This window comes from Genypterus blacodes, unplaced genomic scaffold (assembly GCF_046128005.1).
Source record: "Genypterus blacodes isolate CSIRO-AG114 ecotype Tasmania unplaced genomic scaffold, CSIRO-AGI_Gbla_v1 ptg000017l_1, whole genome shotgun sequence".
Classification (NCBI taxonomy): Eukaryota; Metazoa; Chordata; class Actinopteri; order Ophidiiformes; family Ophidiidae; genus Genypterus; species Genypterus blacodes.
This window is the reverse complement of record NW_027466831.1, coordinates 1,669,561-1,687,343: the sequence shown is the minus strand read 5'-3', so window position 1 is coordinate 1,687,343 and position 17,783 is coordinate 1,669,561. Positions and strand designations below refer to the sequence as shown.

The window sequence follows — 17,783 nt, the reverse complement described above, 5'->3', positions numbered from 1 at the left end:
TGTTTCTGTCTTTCTTCTTGGGAACATAATGTGAAATTCTGCAATTCTCTGATACCTCCTACTATATGTCATAACCTGACTAAATAGTGAAGCAATTAGCCTTCTCTTCCTAATGGAATGGAGAAAAATCATCACAAGTGCACGGTTCAAAGCAGCAATGATTTCCTCGACACACAGCCTTTTGATGTTTCCCATGTAATCAGTCTTCATAATTATATTTCAGCTGAATGTGAGGTGAATGACAAGATGGAGCCTGGAGGTATTATTCTACATATGTCGCACTTTAAAGATAACAGAAGCAAGTCTTCCAGGGAGCCAACGACTTAGAGGTTGAACAACAACAACAAGAACATTTAAATCAGTATATGCTCCTTTGTAAAGGGTGCATACTGGTAAATCCACTTCTAAGATTGCTAGAAATGTGAGTCGCTCCCATTGTGATGCTTTGCCAGCTATCTATTAGCTGTAGATGCATGTTTTGTCAAATGATTGCTCTGTGTGTGTGTGGGGGGGTGAAAAATGATAGGCGTGCCATAGTTCAGGTTTTGTTGCAACTTGCAGAATTGTAGGTCGTCACAACCCTTAGGCATAAAAAATCTCAAGTGCATTTTTTCCCTGGAAAACAGAAAACAGGCGAATGTTTCATGGTTAGAGGCATCGTCTGGGTGCTCCATGACAGGCTGGGTTCAGGGGACATAAAGTCATTGTGTTACCACTTCCTTTGGTTTAACAGTTGGATGACGGCGCAATGCAACTTCAGGACAAAGGCAGCTCACCTCACTGTCACCAAACGCAGAAGCCAGGACTTCCTTAAATGGATACATATTTTATCTAACTGCCATTTGTGCTTAAATCAGCTCTGAAATATTAAATAGAACCAAAATCACAACAGAATTTCTGGTAAATCTATTGTTTAATCAGTTATAAAATACACGCAGACACATCATTCTCAAGAAAAGATCAGAGGTTTGTGGACAGCATGGTGTGTGTATATGTATTCCTGTAGTAATTGATCATTTTGATGCTTATACCAGGGTTACTCATAATGGTGCAAGCCAAAACATTTTCTTAAGTTACATCATATTATGTCCCATTCAAATTTGAGAACATTTATAAAACTAAGCATCATCTAAAGTCATTTCCAAACACTCTCCACACATGCAAGCTTGTGTAAAGAAAAATCTGTCTCACATTTAACAGCAAAATGGCTGTAATTTAATCCGGTAATGCTTTTCATGCAGCAATGTCAGCACGCACACACACACACACGCACGCACGCACGCACACGCGCACGCACACACACACACACACACACACACACACACTCCCCACTCCATTAGTATCTCTGACTCCCAGATCACAAAGCAACACATTTATAGTTAAGCACATTCCCAAAGTGTGTAATATACAAACAGAGATCCAGTGTCATGTATTAAGCATGTATGCATTGCCTAACTATTGTTTCAGGAGGGAATATCATAAGGAAATGTCAGTATAATTATAATTTACATTTTTATCACTTTGCAAACACGAGCTTCAAACAGATCCAATTATTTTAATCTTCTTTTTTTTTTATCTTGAAAACTAAACTACGCAAGTAGCGCTCCTTCAGGTCTAGTGTGTGTAATAGCATTATAAATGGCGTAATTGCTTAATTGGAGTGTTTAATATACCAACAACACGTTATATTAGCGAAGCGGTTTCACTTAAATGAACTGGCCGTTTAAAACCTACGCATCTGCGCGTTTAAGCAGGAAAATATTTAGTTACAGGAGTTAAATATAGAAAGGAGGAGTGGCCGTTTGCTTTTCATATCGTCACATTATTCCGTTTTTCTTGTAACCCGACACCTCATCCAGGGCGAAAAAGAGCGCTTCCTAAACAGCAGCCGTGCCTGGGCGAGTGCACGGAAACTTTTCCATCTTGTATCGACTCTAGGAAGCGTCCAGCCATTACTATGATGCAGTATATTGTTTCTAATCGTAGATGGAGCTTCCAGCCATTGTTTCAGATTTGGGTGAAAAGACCAAACCACAACTCATGTGTAGCAAAAAAAAAAAAAAAGAATTTGAGTAGCGTCGCGTTGCGCTTTAAAGCAATTGACGAATCAGCGAGGAGGAAATCGTAGGGCGGGACGACTAATTTAAAGCGACAGGCTTTTTATCCAATAGGATGTCTCGGTGCTTCACATTGACCAATCACGAGCTGCATTGTATCCAACGAGAGTGAATTTTCAACGAGCTCGAGAGAAAAGCGGAGACGGGCAGACATCATTTCTCCCTCAGCGTCTTTGGACTACCTACACGGAGGCAAAGAGCCAAGAAATAAAACCTTTGCTAAACAGGAATATCATTGTTTCTATTAGTTAAGAAAAATAACTATGGCCGACACAGCTGTTGACACAACCGCAACCGCAGAGGTTACAGCCAAGGTGCGTTTCATTCAGTTTTCAAAGGTGGAAAATGTCATGTTTAATTGGAACTTTACAAAGTTCTGGATTTTTCTGTGTTAACTGTTAGTTTTGGGTTTATTCAAAAGGCAGTCGAATATTAAATAATTACAACAAACGTTATCGTCCACCTTTTTCCCCGTGTAAATTAACCTGTAACAGAAAAAAATGCGGATATTGCTTTGATGACTGAATGAAAATGGGAAAAATGCCGCTTGTCTCGACTTCTTTGGTCGTGTTGACCAAGGACAACTAATTGTGTGAGGAGAAGCAGCTGTATGTGATGGTGGTGAAGTGGAGAGAGAGAGAGAGAGAGAGCCGAGTGTGGAGCACACAAAGCGGCAGAGGCGATACAGCTGGTGGAGCGGTGCTGCTGCTGCTGCTGTGGGCGGGAAGCCACAGTTAAAAGCGACGTTACATTACATTACTCACCGGTTCAATAAAGTAACGCTACTAGAAACGCTACTTCCTTTCCTTTTTTCTTTTTTCTTACTCGGTTCGGCAAACCATTCCCCTCTCCATTTTTGTAGATATAGCACAGCAGCTGCCTTCAAAAAAAAAAAAATAAACAAGGCGAAACTCTAAATTAAAATTTCCTTTTTTGTGTGTTGCCCGGATACGTTACATTTTGGGATTCCTTTTATTTTGTAGGAGCTGAAGGAGAAGAAAGAAGTGGTGGACGCGGCGGCGACGGTGGAGGAGACGAAGGAGAAGAAGGAGAAGAAGAAAAGCGAGGACGCACCTGCAAACGGCACAGTGAGTTCCGAGGTCGGGGGACGAGCCTCATGGTCTTTTGTCTTAATGGCCCCTCAGCATGCAGGTGTCGCTGCAGCCGCCGCCGCCTCCTCCTATCCCCCCCCCCCCCCCCCCCCTTTCTCCCTCCTGCCGCCTCCCGCTCAGCTGCTCTCATCGCCGGGCTTTTGTTTGGGTTGTGAGGCGGCACAGATGTTAGCCGTGGAGCTCTTTGGGTGTCTTGGCTCGGGCCTGTCGGTTCTCAGAGAGCTCGGTAGTTTGGTTGATCCTCTGGGGAGGTAATGAGAGCTCTACACGTGCCTCTCTTTATGCATCCCTAGAGGGGAGCTCTACGCCAAACTCTGGGAGGATTATTTCAGTTTGACCCCCCCCTTCCTCCATCCCCCCTGCTTCTCACAATTCACCCTCTAATATTTGCATGATCAAAGCTCGGCCATGACATGTTACTGGACTGACATTTCTCTCTGTTGGTTCAGAACGGTGCTGATCACAGTGACAAAGTGGAAAAAGCTGCAAAGGAAGAACACAAGAATGGAAATGGTATGTTCACATTAATATATTTATATAATATATAATCTCTTGTCTGCTGTCTGCTGGAGCTCCTTTTTACTCACAAGTAGAGACTAAGAAGCTACAAACTGTCATTACAGGCAAGGCAGAGGAGGCGCCCCCTGCTGAGGAGGCTGAAGCACAGCCTGTGAAGCGTGCAGCTGAGGAAGAGGAGGTAGGTTTTCTGCAGCCACATACAGTAGTTAAATCCCTCTTGATTGTAATTCATCTGTTCTATTTGTCCTCCTATGGAGTTCAATCAGAGTCTAGAGTCAGATTTGATTCATTGAGTGTTTGGTCTTTGAAGCTTTGTATGATTCATATATTCTTCTCCTATCAGGAAAAAGTGGAGACAAAAAAGCAGAAGACAGAGGAAAATGGAGATTCAAAAGAAGCAAAAGTGGAGGCTTAGAGCTCTGCCCTGCTTCTTGTTCGCAGCACTGTCTGAACGGCCTGGTCCACATGTTGTAGAGCTTGTGCTTTCTGTATCTTTGAGAGATTTTGTTTTTGTTTGCTCCCACGTTATCACATTGCACTGGAGTCCTGAAACATAGTGGCCCAGCCTCCTTTTTTATGAGATTTTATTTATTGGTCTACAAAATGAGCTTTTTTTCTACTTGTACAAATTGGGCCACATCATGAGATCAGTTTAGTCCTTTTTTATTTTAAGGTTTTGTATCAATATGTTGGAAGCACATTCTCTAAATCGGTGCGGACCAGATGATTCATATACCTAGGCAGCTGCTTCCTTTCAGGCTCATGTTGACCTCTCAGATTCACCTAAGGACCAAAGATAAGTTTTAAGCAGGGGCTAATGGACAGTTAGCATTATTAGTTGATGCTGAGGTTTTGTGTTGAGCTGCTAGTTAATCCTTGGCTTGGCTGCCCTGTTAACAGATGGCATTAATGAATAAAGGGGTCTCTATCTTGTGCCTCCATGATCAGATTGCTTGATGCTGTTTCATGGAGGCAGAATTTTGCAATGTTAATTAACCCCTCTTAAATCTTAAAGCTTTGGTCATTTGTTCTGTATGCATTCCACGCAAGTTTGTACCATTTATTCATCTTTGTTTATCAGTTTTTTCAGTGAGTTTATGTTATGGCTGGGTAACCCAGTTTTGTGTCCAAGACTGCCTTTCTCAGAACTAGAATGATTCGGTTACTTCAGCCACTGCTTTGTATATTCTGATGAACAAATAAATTGTCTTTTTACTTAATTGTTATATTTTTTTGTGTGCTTTTCTAATACTCACTGCTTAATGAGCACATTTCACCTGACCTATTTCTTTTCCTAACATGGAAAATGGCTGGCTTAGATGTAGGAATGATCTTTTATTTCACTGTAACGGAAAAGGCTGCAGTCAATGGTTGGTCCTTTGCCTGGTGTCCAGCTCCCCCATGTGGCGTAGTTTCAAATTGCACTATATAACTGCCGCTGAGAGCTACAAACATAAGAGATGAATTTAATACAATAATTGACACAGGAATCCAAACTGACAAAATTCTCATTTTAGTTTGGACTCAACCCTGAAGAAAAGTAGCTTTTACAGTAATATTGAGCAACAGGTGGCACTGTGTAATACAAGTACATGTTTTTTGCCTCAAGCAAGCTGCAACAGCATGATCCACAGACACCGTTTCCTCAGAAACATGAGCATGATGAGCATCCAACCAGTCCTGGAGGCTAAACTAGTAGATAATCACTGTAATTCTGCGGAGGCAGTGCCAGTTTGTATCTGATACGTAACACTGCAGTGCTCGGTGTGTGAGCTACTCACTTCAAACCATCTATGAAAGTCTGAGAACAGGCTATTCTAATGGTTACCTTTGTTAAGCCCAGAAGTCAGGCTCTGTATTGTGCAGTCAGACTGTTCAGACAATGCAAAGCATAGCTGCTGTTTGACATGGCACAATAGATGATGTACAGTAACTAGGATGGATGGAGGAATACATGTTTTCCTTCAAGGAAGTGGCTTTACAAGGGCATCACACAGCTGTGTGAATGTCAATGGGCTTCAAGTGGTGAAACTGAAGCTTACAACCTACAGCATGCGCCCTAGAGATGAAGATAAGCACTTGTTGCAGGCAATATGAACCCCTTCAGTCTTTCAGTGTTGTCCAACTTCGTGGTTACCCATAGTTCACACGAATCTTCTGAGAATTCTTGCCAGTCAAGCAACTGTTCTGGTTTGTTGAGTTTCCGACCGAATGCTGAATCAGACCTCAGTTTCAACTTCTCCTCTTCCTGATAATGACAAGAATCACTGTCATTACAAAGGTATGGCCAGGAGAAGGCTGACAGCTTACAGTGCTGTCCATGGCTTAGTGTGGGCCCAGAATCTGCCACCAGTACACATTTCTCTGTGTTTTTGAATGTGTGTCTGCGTGTGTGACTTGTTACTCTGTTAGCTATGGCTCAATTAAGTACAAATTTAGGGATATCCCAAAGATGAGTGAATTGTGTGGAGAGTGTGTTTAGTAGCTAAAATGTGGTTGTTGTGACGGCCTTCAAATTGTAAATGCGATTAAGCACTTAACCTTATGTGAACAATAAGTGTGTGTCTGCTAACTTATGCCACCAGAGTTCTTGACTTAATGGAAAAGGATCCAAGTTTTGTGTGAGAGGTCACTGGAATTACATTCGATAAGAAACACAATCCTGTGATGCTAATATGCTAACTCAGAGAAACAGGCAGGGAGACATTCCGTTGGCCATATGACCGCAACAAAACATTGAGATTACACAGCCGCTCATGCAAACGTTAGGCAACTGATATATGGCAGAAGGAGGGAAAAGCTGCGGTTAGCATGTGCATACTGACGTTTCTACTCTAAACACTAACAACCAAGGAAAGAGGATGCACGATGTTACAGCAAAGAAATCAGACATGACAGCTCATCGTTATGCTTTTGGAGGTCACTCACTAAACTGTCACATACACACGGATGCACACAGACACACTCAATCGAACCCAGTAACACCCCACTGCAGTTAAAAAATGTTAAAAACACTTGCAAAAGTTGAGAAAATGCACAGACACACACACACTACATGAAACACACTGGTCATGTACACATATTAGAGAAGTGGCCAATGTCTGTCTGTCTGTCTGTCTGACTCTGAGAATAGCAGTGCTGAATACTGTGAAATGATATATGGAACTGTGCTGTACAGTGTGTATGTCCTATCAGTGCTGTGGAGGTCACCACACTAAGTGCCAGAGGGAAAACGTGCGTCACTGAGTGTGTGTGTGAGGTCAATTAAATTAAGAGGCTTTCTAAATGTGCACCAACAGCGGCTGGGTCTCACTTTCGGGGGGCTCACCCTCAGCGGGGGGGAGGTGGTACACCACGAAGAGAGACGAGTACAGGCAGCCCACAAAAGACATCAGGCTTGAAAAGTACATCACTCCCTGGGCCCCACCCACCAGTGAGGTCAGAGGTCCCATCGCCACAGAGACGAGGATCTGAGCCAAGAAATACTGACAGCTGAGCAGAGAGATGTCCACCCCCATCCCTCGTCTGGTCCCTTCCTCTGACGAGCCACAAAACTAAAAGGACACGTAGAAATACTTCAGTTAGTCCTTTCATCTATATCGTTAAGCTCAAATCACTATAATGATTATAAAAGCAGTACACGTTATTCTAACTAACCTGAGGGCTCTGGTAGTATTCACAGAGCAGAGAGTAAGGCAGCGTGCAAAGAGAGGAGAAGAGCACCCCGTAGGTGACACAGAGAGAAAGTACCACGTAGAGGTTGGTGGACAGAGTGGCCAGACCTGTGCCCAAACCAAAGGCAAGGTAGGCGAAAAAGTAGAGAGTGCGGAGTGAGAAACGCTCCTCCAGCTTCTCCAATATGGCTGCAGACGAAGAGGGAAACCAGAGAGACACAGACAAAACAGGTGTTCAGATGTACACGCCAAGGAAATGGAGACAAATTGCTGTAACCAGTCTGAATATGTCAAGAAGTTACTCCTCCTCCTCCTCCACCTTTGGGCTCACCTGAGTAAAAAGCAGCACTGAATGCATAGATGCACATTCCCCAGCAGCCCATGCTTACTCCAGCATTGTAGCGTTTGTAAGCCTCAGAGTCATGGGGTGCTTTGGGGTCACCTTCAAACACCACCTCCCCCATGAAGTCAGTGTAGAAGAGCAGCATCCCTTCAAAGGACAGCCATCCTGGAGCAGAGAGACACACACACACACACACACACACACACACACACACACACACACACACACACAAACACACATTCTGAATAGACACATCAAAAAACAAGCCAGACAAAGACAGCTTCTTAATGTGCTGTAGGGCTGCTGAGATGATCTTAGATGTACACTGACTGGCCACTATTAGATGTACGTGTACAAGCCAATACACTCCAATATAACACCCTGTAAATGCTGCAGGGTAGAACATTGCCAGCTTCACCACGGGGCTTTATTGGCTTGTGCACTTGTATCTAATAAAGTGGCCACTGAGTGTATATTTTCAAACTCGTCGCTTCATTCAGATGAAGTAATCGATCTCACCCAAAAAATGATTAGTGCACAAGCTCCGCAGAGAGGGAGGCATCCTGTATATGGCCACACACAGCAGCTTCATTGACATCTGGGAATCTGCTGTCTCCACATTCTCAGTCAGATCGCTCTCATAGCGCACGCCATTAAGCAGAATGTTTGCGACCTTCAAACAAAGAGAGATTGGGAGTGTTTGAAATGCAAAACAGCCTACACACAATGTCAAATATTTTGGTGATATTTTTTGTTATCCATGTGTCTGACCTGCTGGCTGAAGGTCACTGTTCTCCTGCGTCCATTCTCCAGCCCCACTATCTGAGTGGCTGTGGGCTCCTCTATTAGTGCAAGACTCTGGGGTCTCTTCAGGATACCTGCAGAGGATGAGCGGTGTGGCGTCGGTCCCGGAGCTCCGGCCGTGACCTGAGGTGCCCCTTGAGGCAGCGTGTCTCCTCCAGGCTCTCCACTTGGCCGAGACACCTCCTCAAGTTCAGACTGTCCCGCCGTCGGGTGAGTTCCCGTCGCTTGTGCCGACCCCTCCGGAGCGGGGGAGTCTCCCGGGGGCAGGGGCGCAGCGGGTGCCAGGGCCTGTGGCGTCTGCTGACCCGTGTAGCAGTCTATGAGCACACTGTCTATGTAGGACGTCCCCAAGGAGGAGGCAAATTCATTGATGCCAGTGAGAGAGCTGTCCCTACTTATAAAGCTGCCATATTTTGGAGTGAGGGGGCTAAGGGGCGATATGGGACTGGTGAGGCCGGCACAGAGGCGCGCACTGGCACTGCATGAATGGGCCATCGGGTCAGAACTGCGTGGGTGAGGCTGTGAAAATTTGTAGCTATAAAGGCCGTCCTCCTCGTCTTCCTCATCCAGTCCCAACAGCGACGCTGGGGGGATGGGGGGAGAGGGAGGAAGAGGGAGGTTGGGGCTTTTCAAGTGTTTTTTGCTGGGCTGGGTCTTTGGTAGCGCTCGTTCAGGGATGCTGGTCAAAGTCATGACAGTGGCAACCACCAGAGTGACACTTGTGAAGAGGTATATGACCCTCAGCTGACCTCCCATGGACTTTCCGAATTCTGTGTGGTCCCAGTTGATGCCACCCACGATGTAACCAAATCCACCTCCTAGTCCTGCATAACACACACACACACACACACACAAAAAGGACCAATAAAACCTTTACTTAACCTCGACTAGATGACTTATACTGTTAAACACTATGATGTGGTGCTTTCTGACCTGCTAAAAGTGCATGTATGTTCAGTCCCCGATCCTGGTCTTCTGGACTACACACATCCATCATATAGGCATGACTTGGGTTGTCAGCTGAGTCAGCGCTGAAGTCCATAAGAACAACTCCACACACTGTCAGGATGATACCCCATTTGTGATTTGTTGCTGTGTCAGCCACTGCACTGCCAATGTCCCGCCCATTCAGAACCAGAGTTAGGCCCAGCAAAGCCCCTGTGAAGGAAAACATATCAATAACTACAGCTGAAAAACATTAGGTTTAGACATTCTGAAGACATACAAGACTAACATGTCTTACCTATAGCCAAGGCAAAAATAAAAGGTCTCCGCCGCCCAAACCGAGACGTGCAACGATCACTCCATGCTCCAATGAGAGGCTGAACTAGGAATCCTTCAAGCAAAAAGGAGAGGACATTTGTTATATATGTATATTCAAAATCACAGAGTTCAGTCTCACACATTATTGTCTACCAGGCTGCAATCTCCCCTTGCCTTTCACTTACCCAGTATGGGGCTAATGAACCACACCAGGCTGTAGAATTGATCCGGCAGGCCCATCTGCAGCAGCACAGGGGTCACATAGGCTGTTTCCATGGCATAGCTGAATTCAATACCAAACAGGACGCATCCATTGAAGACCAGCTCGGGGAAAGTACGTCTTGGAGGAAGCTCACTAAGGTCTAGTTGATCCAAGGGACAGGGTGTGTTTGGTGGCGGCGGAGGAGAGGGTCTAATCAGCTTCCGGCGCTTTGGTTGCCTTTTGAAGTTGTTGGCACGGTGACTGAGGTGCCTCGTGGTGGATGTTGGGAAGCTGGCGGTTTTGGGAAGCGAACTCCTCCAGAGACCCTCCTGACCTGAGGATAACCTCCCTCCAGGGCTGGCCAGGAGAGGGTCAGTGGGTGTTCCCATGCCCGGAGACGACATCTCTCAACCCAGCTTACTATGAGGCAACAAATTAGGGGTAAATCAGGAAAAACAGAATCAAAACTCACTTATGTTTAACACAATTGATGATAAAGAAACTGAATATTTAAGGGCATTCGAGATAATCACAATATTGCATCGTAATATCCACGTGATCTTGTGCCTCCAACAACATGAGGACACTGCAGTCTGCATCACACACAACCATGGCACAGCAGTAATGGGCACGACGCACTGCAACCACTGCGCATGTAGGTAGGTAGTGATGTGCGCAAAGCCCATGTGCTCACACAGCAGAGTGGTATGCGGCATCGCTCTCAAGCCTGACTCCGCTTTAATTTTTCATGGAGACCAAACCGGACACAATGGAGGCGCCGGGGCTGGTCCACACGAGCTACCAAGACATCTGGCTATAGATGAAGACGACCGAATAATACGATCGGGCTACGTTTGATCAACCACATAGTCGAGCGATTGCTTTTTTTCCCCCTCAACCGGTTTATTCAGTACAAGATCATCGTTATTTCCCCCCCTCGACTTGACATTTGGCTCCCAAGGTGAACACGGCGCGATCGAGAAGTGTGTTAGAAGCTGAGGCAGGCGTGCAAAGTGAAACGGTAAAGATGATAATTACCTTCTCGGGGCGGCTCGTCATTGATTGTGCCATACTGTCAGAGTGAACAGATCAAACATTATGCTTTAGAAAAACCGGAGGAGGATGAATGATAGGATTCATGATTGTTTTTCCCCCCTTTGATGCAGTGATCCCCCCGCTCTCTCCTCCTCCGTCCATTCTCTCTCCCCCTCCTCTCTGCTCCCCCTCGATCCGCCGCTTCCTCCCGGTGCCTCCCGTGACGTAACGCCCCTCCCTGCAACATCAGCACCGCAGACAGTTCCTGGTACAGAGAATCATCACAAACATTCTATCTATCTATCTATCTATCTATCTATCTATCTATCTATCTATCTATCTATCTAGGAAAATTTCATCTACATTTCAGAATAAGATATTTTTATATATTTTTCACTTGACAGCTGTATTTAAGAATTATTTTGCAGATTCAAATTTGCATTGTAGACATTATTTCAAGTGTTTTAAAAGTAAAAACAGAACAGGAGCATTTTATCTCAAATTTTGGGGGAACTTTATGATACAAGATGTTCCACAAGTAACAACTACATGTTAATGCGTCGTCAATTGAAGCATTCTTCAGAAAAGTTTACTACATTTTAATTATTTAGTTGACAATTAAGTTTTATTTTTCCATTGTGGCATTAATATTATTATTAATTCAGGTATTTAAGTACTCCAATAAAGATCCTGTCTACAATATGTTGCCAAAAGCAGCTCAAGTAAACAAAGACTGACTTCCAAGGGTTTATAGAGAAAGAACAGCTCAGAAATCTTAAACCTTGAACTCATCTCATCACCTTTGAACTCACCTGCTGCTCTTTATGCAACCAAACAATCATAAAACACAGGAATTTTACATGTGCAAGACACAATCTGTCACCCCTCAGTTACTTATTTGTGTTTATGTCAAGAATGATGAGCTGAAAAAGGAAGACGCTGAAAGAAAATAACGACATCCATTATATGCAGAAAGGTTTAAGGCAATTTTCATAGAAACACTCAACAGTTTTGGTGGTGTGGTTGCACGTGTTCATGTGTTCTTAATATGCCCCGCCTCGGACCCTAGCACTTTGCACTGTGATTGGCTGTTTTGCCAGCAGCTTTAGAATATGATTGGCTGTCAGTGTACAATGGGCGTGTCGGCACGCTGCTGTTTTGCAACGACTAAGTAGGCGTGCGTAACTACAAACTAATGTTATGCGTTTTCTCGCCCTACAGCTCCGTAAACTGTTACATCGGCGTGTAATCTGTAATCCGCGGGCGAAAATGTCAAACATTAATCTTTCTGAAGTGGGGAAGAGCCTGTTGAAGAGCGCTGAGACCGGAGAGGTAAGACACTTGAGTGTTAAATAGTTCACTTCCTCTCTTATGCCACATCTATTACGTCGATTGGTTTGTGATTAAAGATGCTGTGAGACTCAGTTGGGCTCCTCATGTATTCACGTAGAGCACATCCGGACCTATATAACCTGCCATTACCCATAATAACGATTTGTGTAATTGTTGTCAATGGAGCCTCCAGGGGATCATAAGGACGATCTGAAGGGAATTCATGGGACTAATGAGCTTGTTGTGTCGTCATTGCAAAAGTATTCACAGTAAATACACAGTGCACTCACACTGTTACATTATCAGGGTAAAAACTTTTATGATCTATGTGTTGCTGTTCCTTAATCAGTCTTTATTTTGTTATCCAATGTGAATCTGAACAAACTGGCACTTATTGCATTTAAATACAGTGCTAAATTGTAAATGCAGACATCTGGATATTCCACCTGGTTGTGTTGAATCACTATGTGACTCTGTGTTTCAGAGTGTAGAGCTCCAGTCTCTGTGGCAGGACAAGCCGGTGGTCTTGTTCTTCCTGCGCAGGTTCGGCTGTCAGGTGTGCCGGTGGATGGCAGCAGAGGTCAGCAAACTGGAGCCGGACCTGACAGCCAGCGGAGTGTCACTGGTGGGAGTGGGACCAGAGGAACTGGGCCTGAAGGAGTTCAGGGACAGAGAGTTTTTCAAAGGATGTAAGCAGCAAGAAATGTTCTGTTTGTACTTTGCTTTATTGTCTCTATTGTTTAGAATGCTGGATAATTTGGCTTTGGGTGTATTCTTATGTGGCATTTCAGATATTATTTAAAATCACATCAATATATTCCAGAATTAAGGTCTTAGGTCTATACAGTGATGTTATTGGAAGGAAACAAAACAACTGTTGTGTTTAAAGCTGCAGAGTGAATGCTGCTTCCTCTCTGCGGTTACAATCTCAGTCTTTTCGGTCAAAACTTTGAAAGAGCTTTTTGTTGTGCAAGGGTAACGTCCTTGCACAACAAAACCTATGTAACAGGATCCAGACTCCCAGCAGTCAATCATCTGGTACAATTACCAATATATATATAACAACCAATATGATCCTTTTCTCTTTAGCCCTTTATGTTGATGAAACAAAGAAAAGCTACAAGGATTTGCATTTCAAAAGGTGAGTTTGTTATATGTGTGTTCTCTAGAATCCAACTATCTTAGTATCCATAAACTGTCCTGGTAAATAATCAGAACCAATTGATGGTTAATATTTTTCCCACGCAGGTACTCAGCCTTAAGTGTGCTTCCTGCTGCACTGGGGAAGAAAGTAAGAGATGTATCTGCAAAGGTAGGCGGCCTTATGATTATGTCACCTGGGTTTAAATGGCTCAGAATCAGATTGACCGACTGCCTCCTGTCCACCTCTTATCTGTGCTGTTTCCAGGCCAGTGCTGTAGGAATCCAGGGAAACTTCTCTGGAGACCTGCTCCAGAGTGGAGGCCTGCTCATTGTGGCCAAAGGTACAGTTCAGTAGAGACTAAAACTAAAATATGGACAGTTATCTGCTCCAGGTGGAGGATGCTTAAAAGATACAATAATTCATAATGTTGAGTTATCTTTCCTAAGTGAAAATATAGACAGGAAATTGCAATGAAGTGGAACAAGCTCTAGTCTGCACTGATAATGTTTACCTAAGTCAAGTGAATGAGCCCTAGAATAGCATTGTCTAGTCTGTCCTCTAGATGGCAGTGCTGTATCACATCAATTGACCATAGTTGGAGTGCAGCACAGATGAGGCCTGCATGCTCCACAGAGCTGCTGTCCCTCTGCACCTCTTCATATGCTGCTTACTAACAGTAGCACTAATCATGATGACTTCATTGGATCTCTTATTAAATTAGACAGAATATACTAGGGCACAATGTAAGGAAAATGTAAAATATGGTCAAGGATTTTCGAAAAGAAGAAAAGAAATACGTGAAGGAGCGAAACATGTCTTTCTTGAAATTCAGTATTAAGAAAATTAGAGATTAGAGAGATTGTGGCCTGTCCTCTCTATTGTGGTGTGTTGCATGGCAGCTGTTTTTTAAGGAAAGGAGGAGCTTGGGAGATTAGATTCTGTTCTACAATCAAAAGGCCTTACATTTTGTTTTTGTTTTCACCCACATGAGCTCACGGAAAGCAGTTTACTAACAATCTTTTGCTATAATGGCAAAACTGCCAAGCTTGATTTTGAAAGCAAAACTCAATGTGTAATCGTGCACATTTTCTCTACATTTGTGCTCTGCAAAGGTGGCGGGAAGATCCTTTTGCATTTTATTCAGGATTCACCTGGAGACATCGTACCTTTGGAGGACATTTCCAAGGCTTTGGACATCTCGACCAGTGCAAAAGCAGGACAGCTGCCAGTGGTGAGACACAGAACCTGACTAGTTAGAAATAGAGGCAATACATCACATTCTGCCACTGAATGTGTAATGATGTCATTGTTGTAACCATGGTTTTCCTGTGTCATGGGTTATCATGTTTAGGTTAATGTTATGATGGAAGTCATGCTAACCTGAGCAATTCATACTATAGCATCCAGCCCCTCATATCCTTAAAAATCAAATATCCTGCAGGGATAAAGATCAGTGAAACAAAGACAAATGTGTTTTGTAAAGTCCTACATAGCACAAAATATTTAAATCCAGATTAAGTTAGATTTTAAGATCTATGCCGACTGAAGTCTGAGGCTCTTATTGCTTCCAGGAATGCCTCCTCTTCCTCCTCCTATGCAGTGCTTTGTCGTGGAGAAGTGTAATTTGTAGAAGTGGTTGAGAAAATCCAGGCCGGCAAGAAAGCTGTGAACCTCTTAGATATGAAATTTAATTCAGATTTATCGTCTTACACGTCCAGATCTCATATTGTAGTAGTAGAAGATAAAGAACATTCATAAAAATTTCAGCAATCCTTCATTTTTAGCAGGAAGACCATGATAACAGATCTCGGTGTCTTAGTTTTTCAGTTGAACTTCAATGCAATGGAAAACATTCTATAAAAATATCTTGGGTAAAACGTCTAATTTTTAACTAAATGTGGCATCCATTTAGTAGATCATGATTGATTGAGGAGCTGCATCATGAATAGTGAAATCGAGTGGAAAATAGCATGATGGCCTGAACAGTACTTAGGGGTTTGTCCTGTGATCATCAGGGCTTCAAAGTTGCCCCTGACTCCCAGCGCGTGGTCCTCAGCTCTGCTGGCCCCCGGCTCTGTGACGTGCATCGCACCGAGCCATCTGTGTCAGGGCTGTCGCGACAAATCTCTGCAGCCGAGGAACAGAATAGGGCTTGTTTTCCCCAAAGGTCGAAAAAGTGGCAGAATCAAACACGAGTCACACGCCAGTAGATATGTTTGTGTGAAAAGGTCCATGACCAAAAGTTTGCTGTCACGGTAAAGCTGCGGTAACAGGGTGAGGTCATCGGCTGATCTGGTTAACAATCTGATAACAGAATGTTCGCTCTGAAACCACAAAGTTCCACAGCTGATAGACTGTGTCCTCTTTCTTAGAAATCCTCTTATCTGTGTCTGCAGGTGGACATTTCCTTCAAGAATGCTTGTAGATTCAATTCCAGCTCGATTCCTCTGACCAGGATGTTGCCTCACAATCTGACTGGATGAACACATCTCTCAATTCATCTCAATACTCTATTTTAGTTCTATAACCTTTTTGTAACAAGTAAATATAAATTGATCAAGGGAAACCGATCCTGAACTCTGTCAACGCTCTCCTCAGTTATCTCAGTTATAATACACAGACAGTCAGACTCTCCAGCTACTGCATTGTCTTCTGTTGCAATAACATCCCCCCAACAAATACATGGAGCAAAGATCAAACAAGTTATACAGAATGTGAAAACTGAAACAATCATTCTTTGTCATGGGTTGAACTTGGGATTGAAAGGTTCAGGGTCCGTCCTCTCTGCATCGTCCTCTATCACCCGACAGCTAATTATGCATGGGATGGAAATGGGAGAAACAGCAGCGCTCATGCCTTTTCTGCTCCAAATTAGAGTGCATGCTGGGCAACTTAATCGCATTATTATTGATCAGACCTCTGCAGGTACATTCCGCCCATTTTGTTTTATCTCAATATAAACCCTTTTTCCTTAACCTCCTTTCAAACAGAGTAACCTACAGTTGGAGAAGATGATGCTCATTATAGACCCTGTTAATCACAATAAGCTCTATAATTCCATTCCTTGTGCTGTATTCTCTCTTGCAGTGCAACGATGACGTTTGTACACTCTGATGAGCGTGACCATGCTGACTGAAAATACCCAGAACATCATGGAACATCATGTAATTATAAACATGAAACCGATGCCAAATATTCGTTATTGCTTGTAATTTCTTTGTGAGAATGTGCTGTACAACCCAGAGTGATTATATTATTCTAGATATGGATTTGCATGTTTTTGTTTGTACGACCAGCGTAGAAAACCGATTAATTCAGTTTGTGTTTACATAATTCCAATAAAACATTGCAATATAAATCTATCCTCTGCATTATATGACGCAACGTGATTACTTTTTTCTGAGGCCTCTTTTTCAACCTGGAGTTATATTGAATAATCGTAACTTGAGGGAAAAAGGTTAGAAATGTCTCCTATGTTCTCATCCAGGTCCACAGCAGCACATATTTAACTAACTATAATGTATTTTACTTCATGTTATTACTTGAAGAATGACCAACACATATTTGTTTATGTATAGATTTCACGTGTACCTATAAACGTTTTCCAGTCAGAACATTTTTAATGATTCCTAGAAATGTTCTGACCTTTTTCTTACGTGCATGGTTGATGAATGAGACCCATTGTGTTTTCCTTGAATTCATCCCCAGTGGCTACCACCTACTTTACATTCACTGCGTGCATATTGTAGACAGTATATACAGTGTTTGTGGGGCTTGCTGTAAATTCCTTTGTGGGGCTGCTCATGCTCAGCCTCTGTTGACCCGGTGTCCAGAGAGCTGCTGATTCAGCTGAGTGGTAATGGTATGAAGACTGACTGAGCCAATACCTGCGTACAAACACCAATGAGCATCCAGGTTGACTCCTCTCAAGTCAATACCACTAAGTCTGCCAGGCACTTGGGTGTCACGATTGATAACCAACTAACCTTCAAAGATTATGTTGCTTCAGTCCCTCTGTCATGTAGATTTGCACTGAACAACATTAGGAAAAACTGAACCTAGCTGTCAGAGCACAGCTCCTTGTACAGGCTCTTGTTGTAAACCTGAGCTTCATAAATAATAAAAAATGTGTTTCAGTAAAGTAGCCTGAAATCTAGGAGAGGATTAAAGCAGAACAAATAAAACAAACAACTACGAGCTGCAAACCAACCTGTACTTTCCGGATGTAAACATGCAGT

At 43.4% G+C, this 17,783-nt stretch overlaps 3 protein-coding genes across 5 annotated transcripts; 2 read left to right on the top strand and 1 right to left on the bottom strand.

The window, feature by feature from the left end:
* The first annotated feature begins 2,229 nt into the window (after positions 1 to 2,229).
* On the top strand, positions 2,230 to 4,968 carry LOC142991267 (uncharacterized). Of its 3 annotated transcripts, none has more exons than XM_076141333.1 (5): positions 2,230 to 2,431; positions 3,101 to 3,217; positions 3,679 to 3,742; positions 3,853 to 3,926; positions 4,092 to 4,968. In XM_076141333.1, the coding sequence occupies exons 1-5, from the start codon at positions 2,381 to 2,383 to the stop codon at positions 4,161 to 4,163; spliced, it is 378 nt and encodes a 125-aa protein (XP_075997448.1). In that variant the 5' UTR covers positions 2,230 to 2,380; the 3' UTR covers positions 4,164 to 4,968. The 3 variants fall into 3 exon arrangements, 2 of the variants coding, with proteins under 2 accessions (XP_075997448.1, XP_075997449.1); XR_012960879.1 differs by having other exon boundaries at positions 2,231 to 2,435; positions 3,104 to 3,205; XM_076141334.1 differs by having other exon boundaries at positions 2,234 to 2,431; positions 3,101 to 3,205.
* Positions 4,969 to 7,029: 2,061 nt separating this feature from the next.
* On the bottom strand, positions 7,030 to 10,438 carry slc45a1 (solute carrier family 45 member 1). The gene is made up of 8 exons (XM_076140857.1): positions 10,018 to 10,438; positions 9,813 to 9,905; positions 9,503 to 9,727; positions 8,537 to 9,393; positions 8,285 to 8,438; positions 7,754 to 7,930; positions 7,406 to 7,611; positions 7,030 to 7,302 (listed from the first exon to the last, which is right to left on the bottom strand). Exons 1-8 carry the CDS (start codon positions 10,436 to 10,438, stop codon positions 7,030 to 7,032), a joined length of 2,406 nt encoding a protein of 801 aa, XP_075996972.1.
* A 1,791-nt stretch (positions 10,439 to 12,229) lies between these two features.
* On the top strand, positions 12,230 to 16,906 carry prxl2b (peroxiredoxin like 2B). The gene is made up of 7 exons (XM_076141180.1): positions 12,230 to 12,401; positions 12,886 to 13,090; positions 13,491 to 13,542; positions 13,650 to 13,713; positions 13,810 to 13,885; positions 14,658 to 14,776; positions 16,633 to 16,906. Exons 1-7 carry the CDS (start codon positions 12,270 to 12,272, stop codon positions 16,657 to 16,659), a joined length of 675 nt encoding a protein of 224 aa, XP_075997295.1. The 5' UTR covers positions 12,230 to 12,269; the 3' UTR covers positions 16,660 to 16,906.
* Positions 16,907 to 17,783: the final 877 nt, after the last annotated feature.

Bases quoted from the DNA above. Each gene is read 5' to 3' on its own strand.
- prxl2b (XM_076141180.1), top strand. From the start codon at position 12,270: ATGCGTTTTCTCGCCCTACAGCTCCGTAAACTGTTACATCGGCGTGTA. The intron at 13,886-14,657 runs GTACAGTTCAGT...TGCTCTGCAAAG, and splicing joins CCTGCTCATTGTGGCCAAAG to GTGGCGGGAAGATCCTTTTG. The intron at 14,777-16,632 runs GTGAGACACAGA...TCTCTCTTGCAG, and splicing joins AAGCAGGACAGCTGCCAGTG to TGCAACGATGACGTTTGTAC.
- slc45a1 (XM_076140857.1), bottom strand. From the start codon at position 10,438: ATGTCGTCTCCGGGCATGGGAACACCCACTGACCCTCTCCTGGCCAGC. The intron at 8,439-8,536 runs GTCAGACACATG...CTTTGTTTGAAG, and splicing joins CAGTGACCTTCAGCCAGCAG to GTCGCAAACATTCTGCTTAA. The intron at 7,931-8,284 runs GTGAGATCGATT...TCTCTGCTCCAG, and splicing joins GTGCACTAATCATTTTTTGG to GATGGCTGTCCTTTGAAGGG.
- LOC142991267 (XM_076141333.1), top strand. From the start codon at position 2,381: ATGGCCGACACAGCTGTTGACACAACCGCAACCGCAGAGGTTACAGCC. The intron at 2,432-3,100 runs GTGCGTTTCATT...TTTATTTTGTAG, and splicing joins CCGCAGAGGTTACAGCCAAG to GAGCTGAAGGAGAAGAAAGA. The intron at 3,927-4,091 runs GTAGGTTTTCTG...TTCTCCTATCAG, and splicing joins GTGCAGCTGAGGAAGAGGAG to GAAAAAGTGGAGACAAAAAA.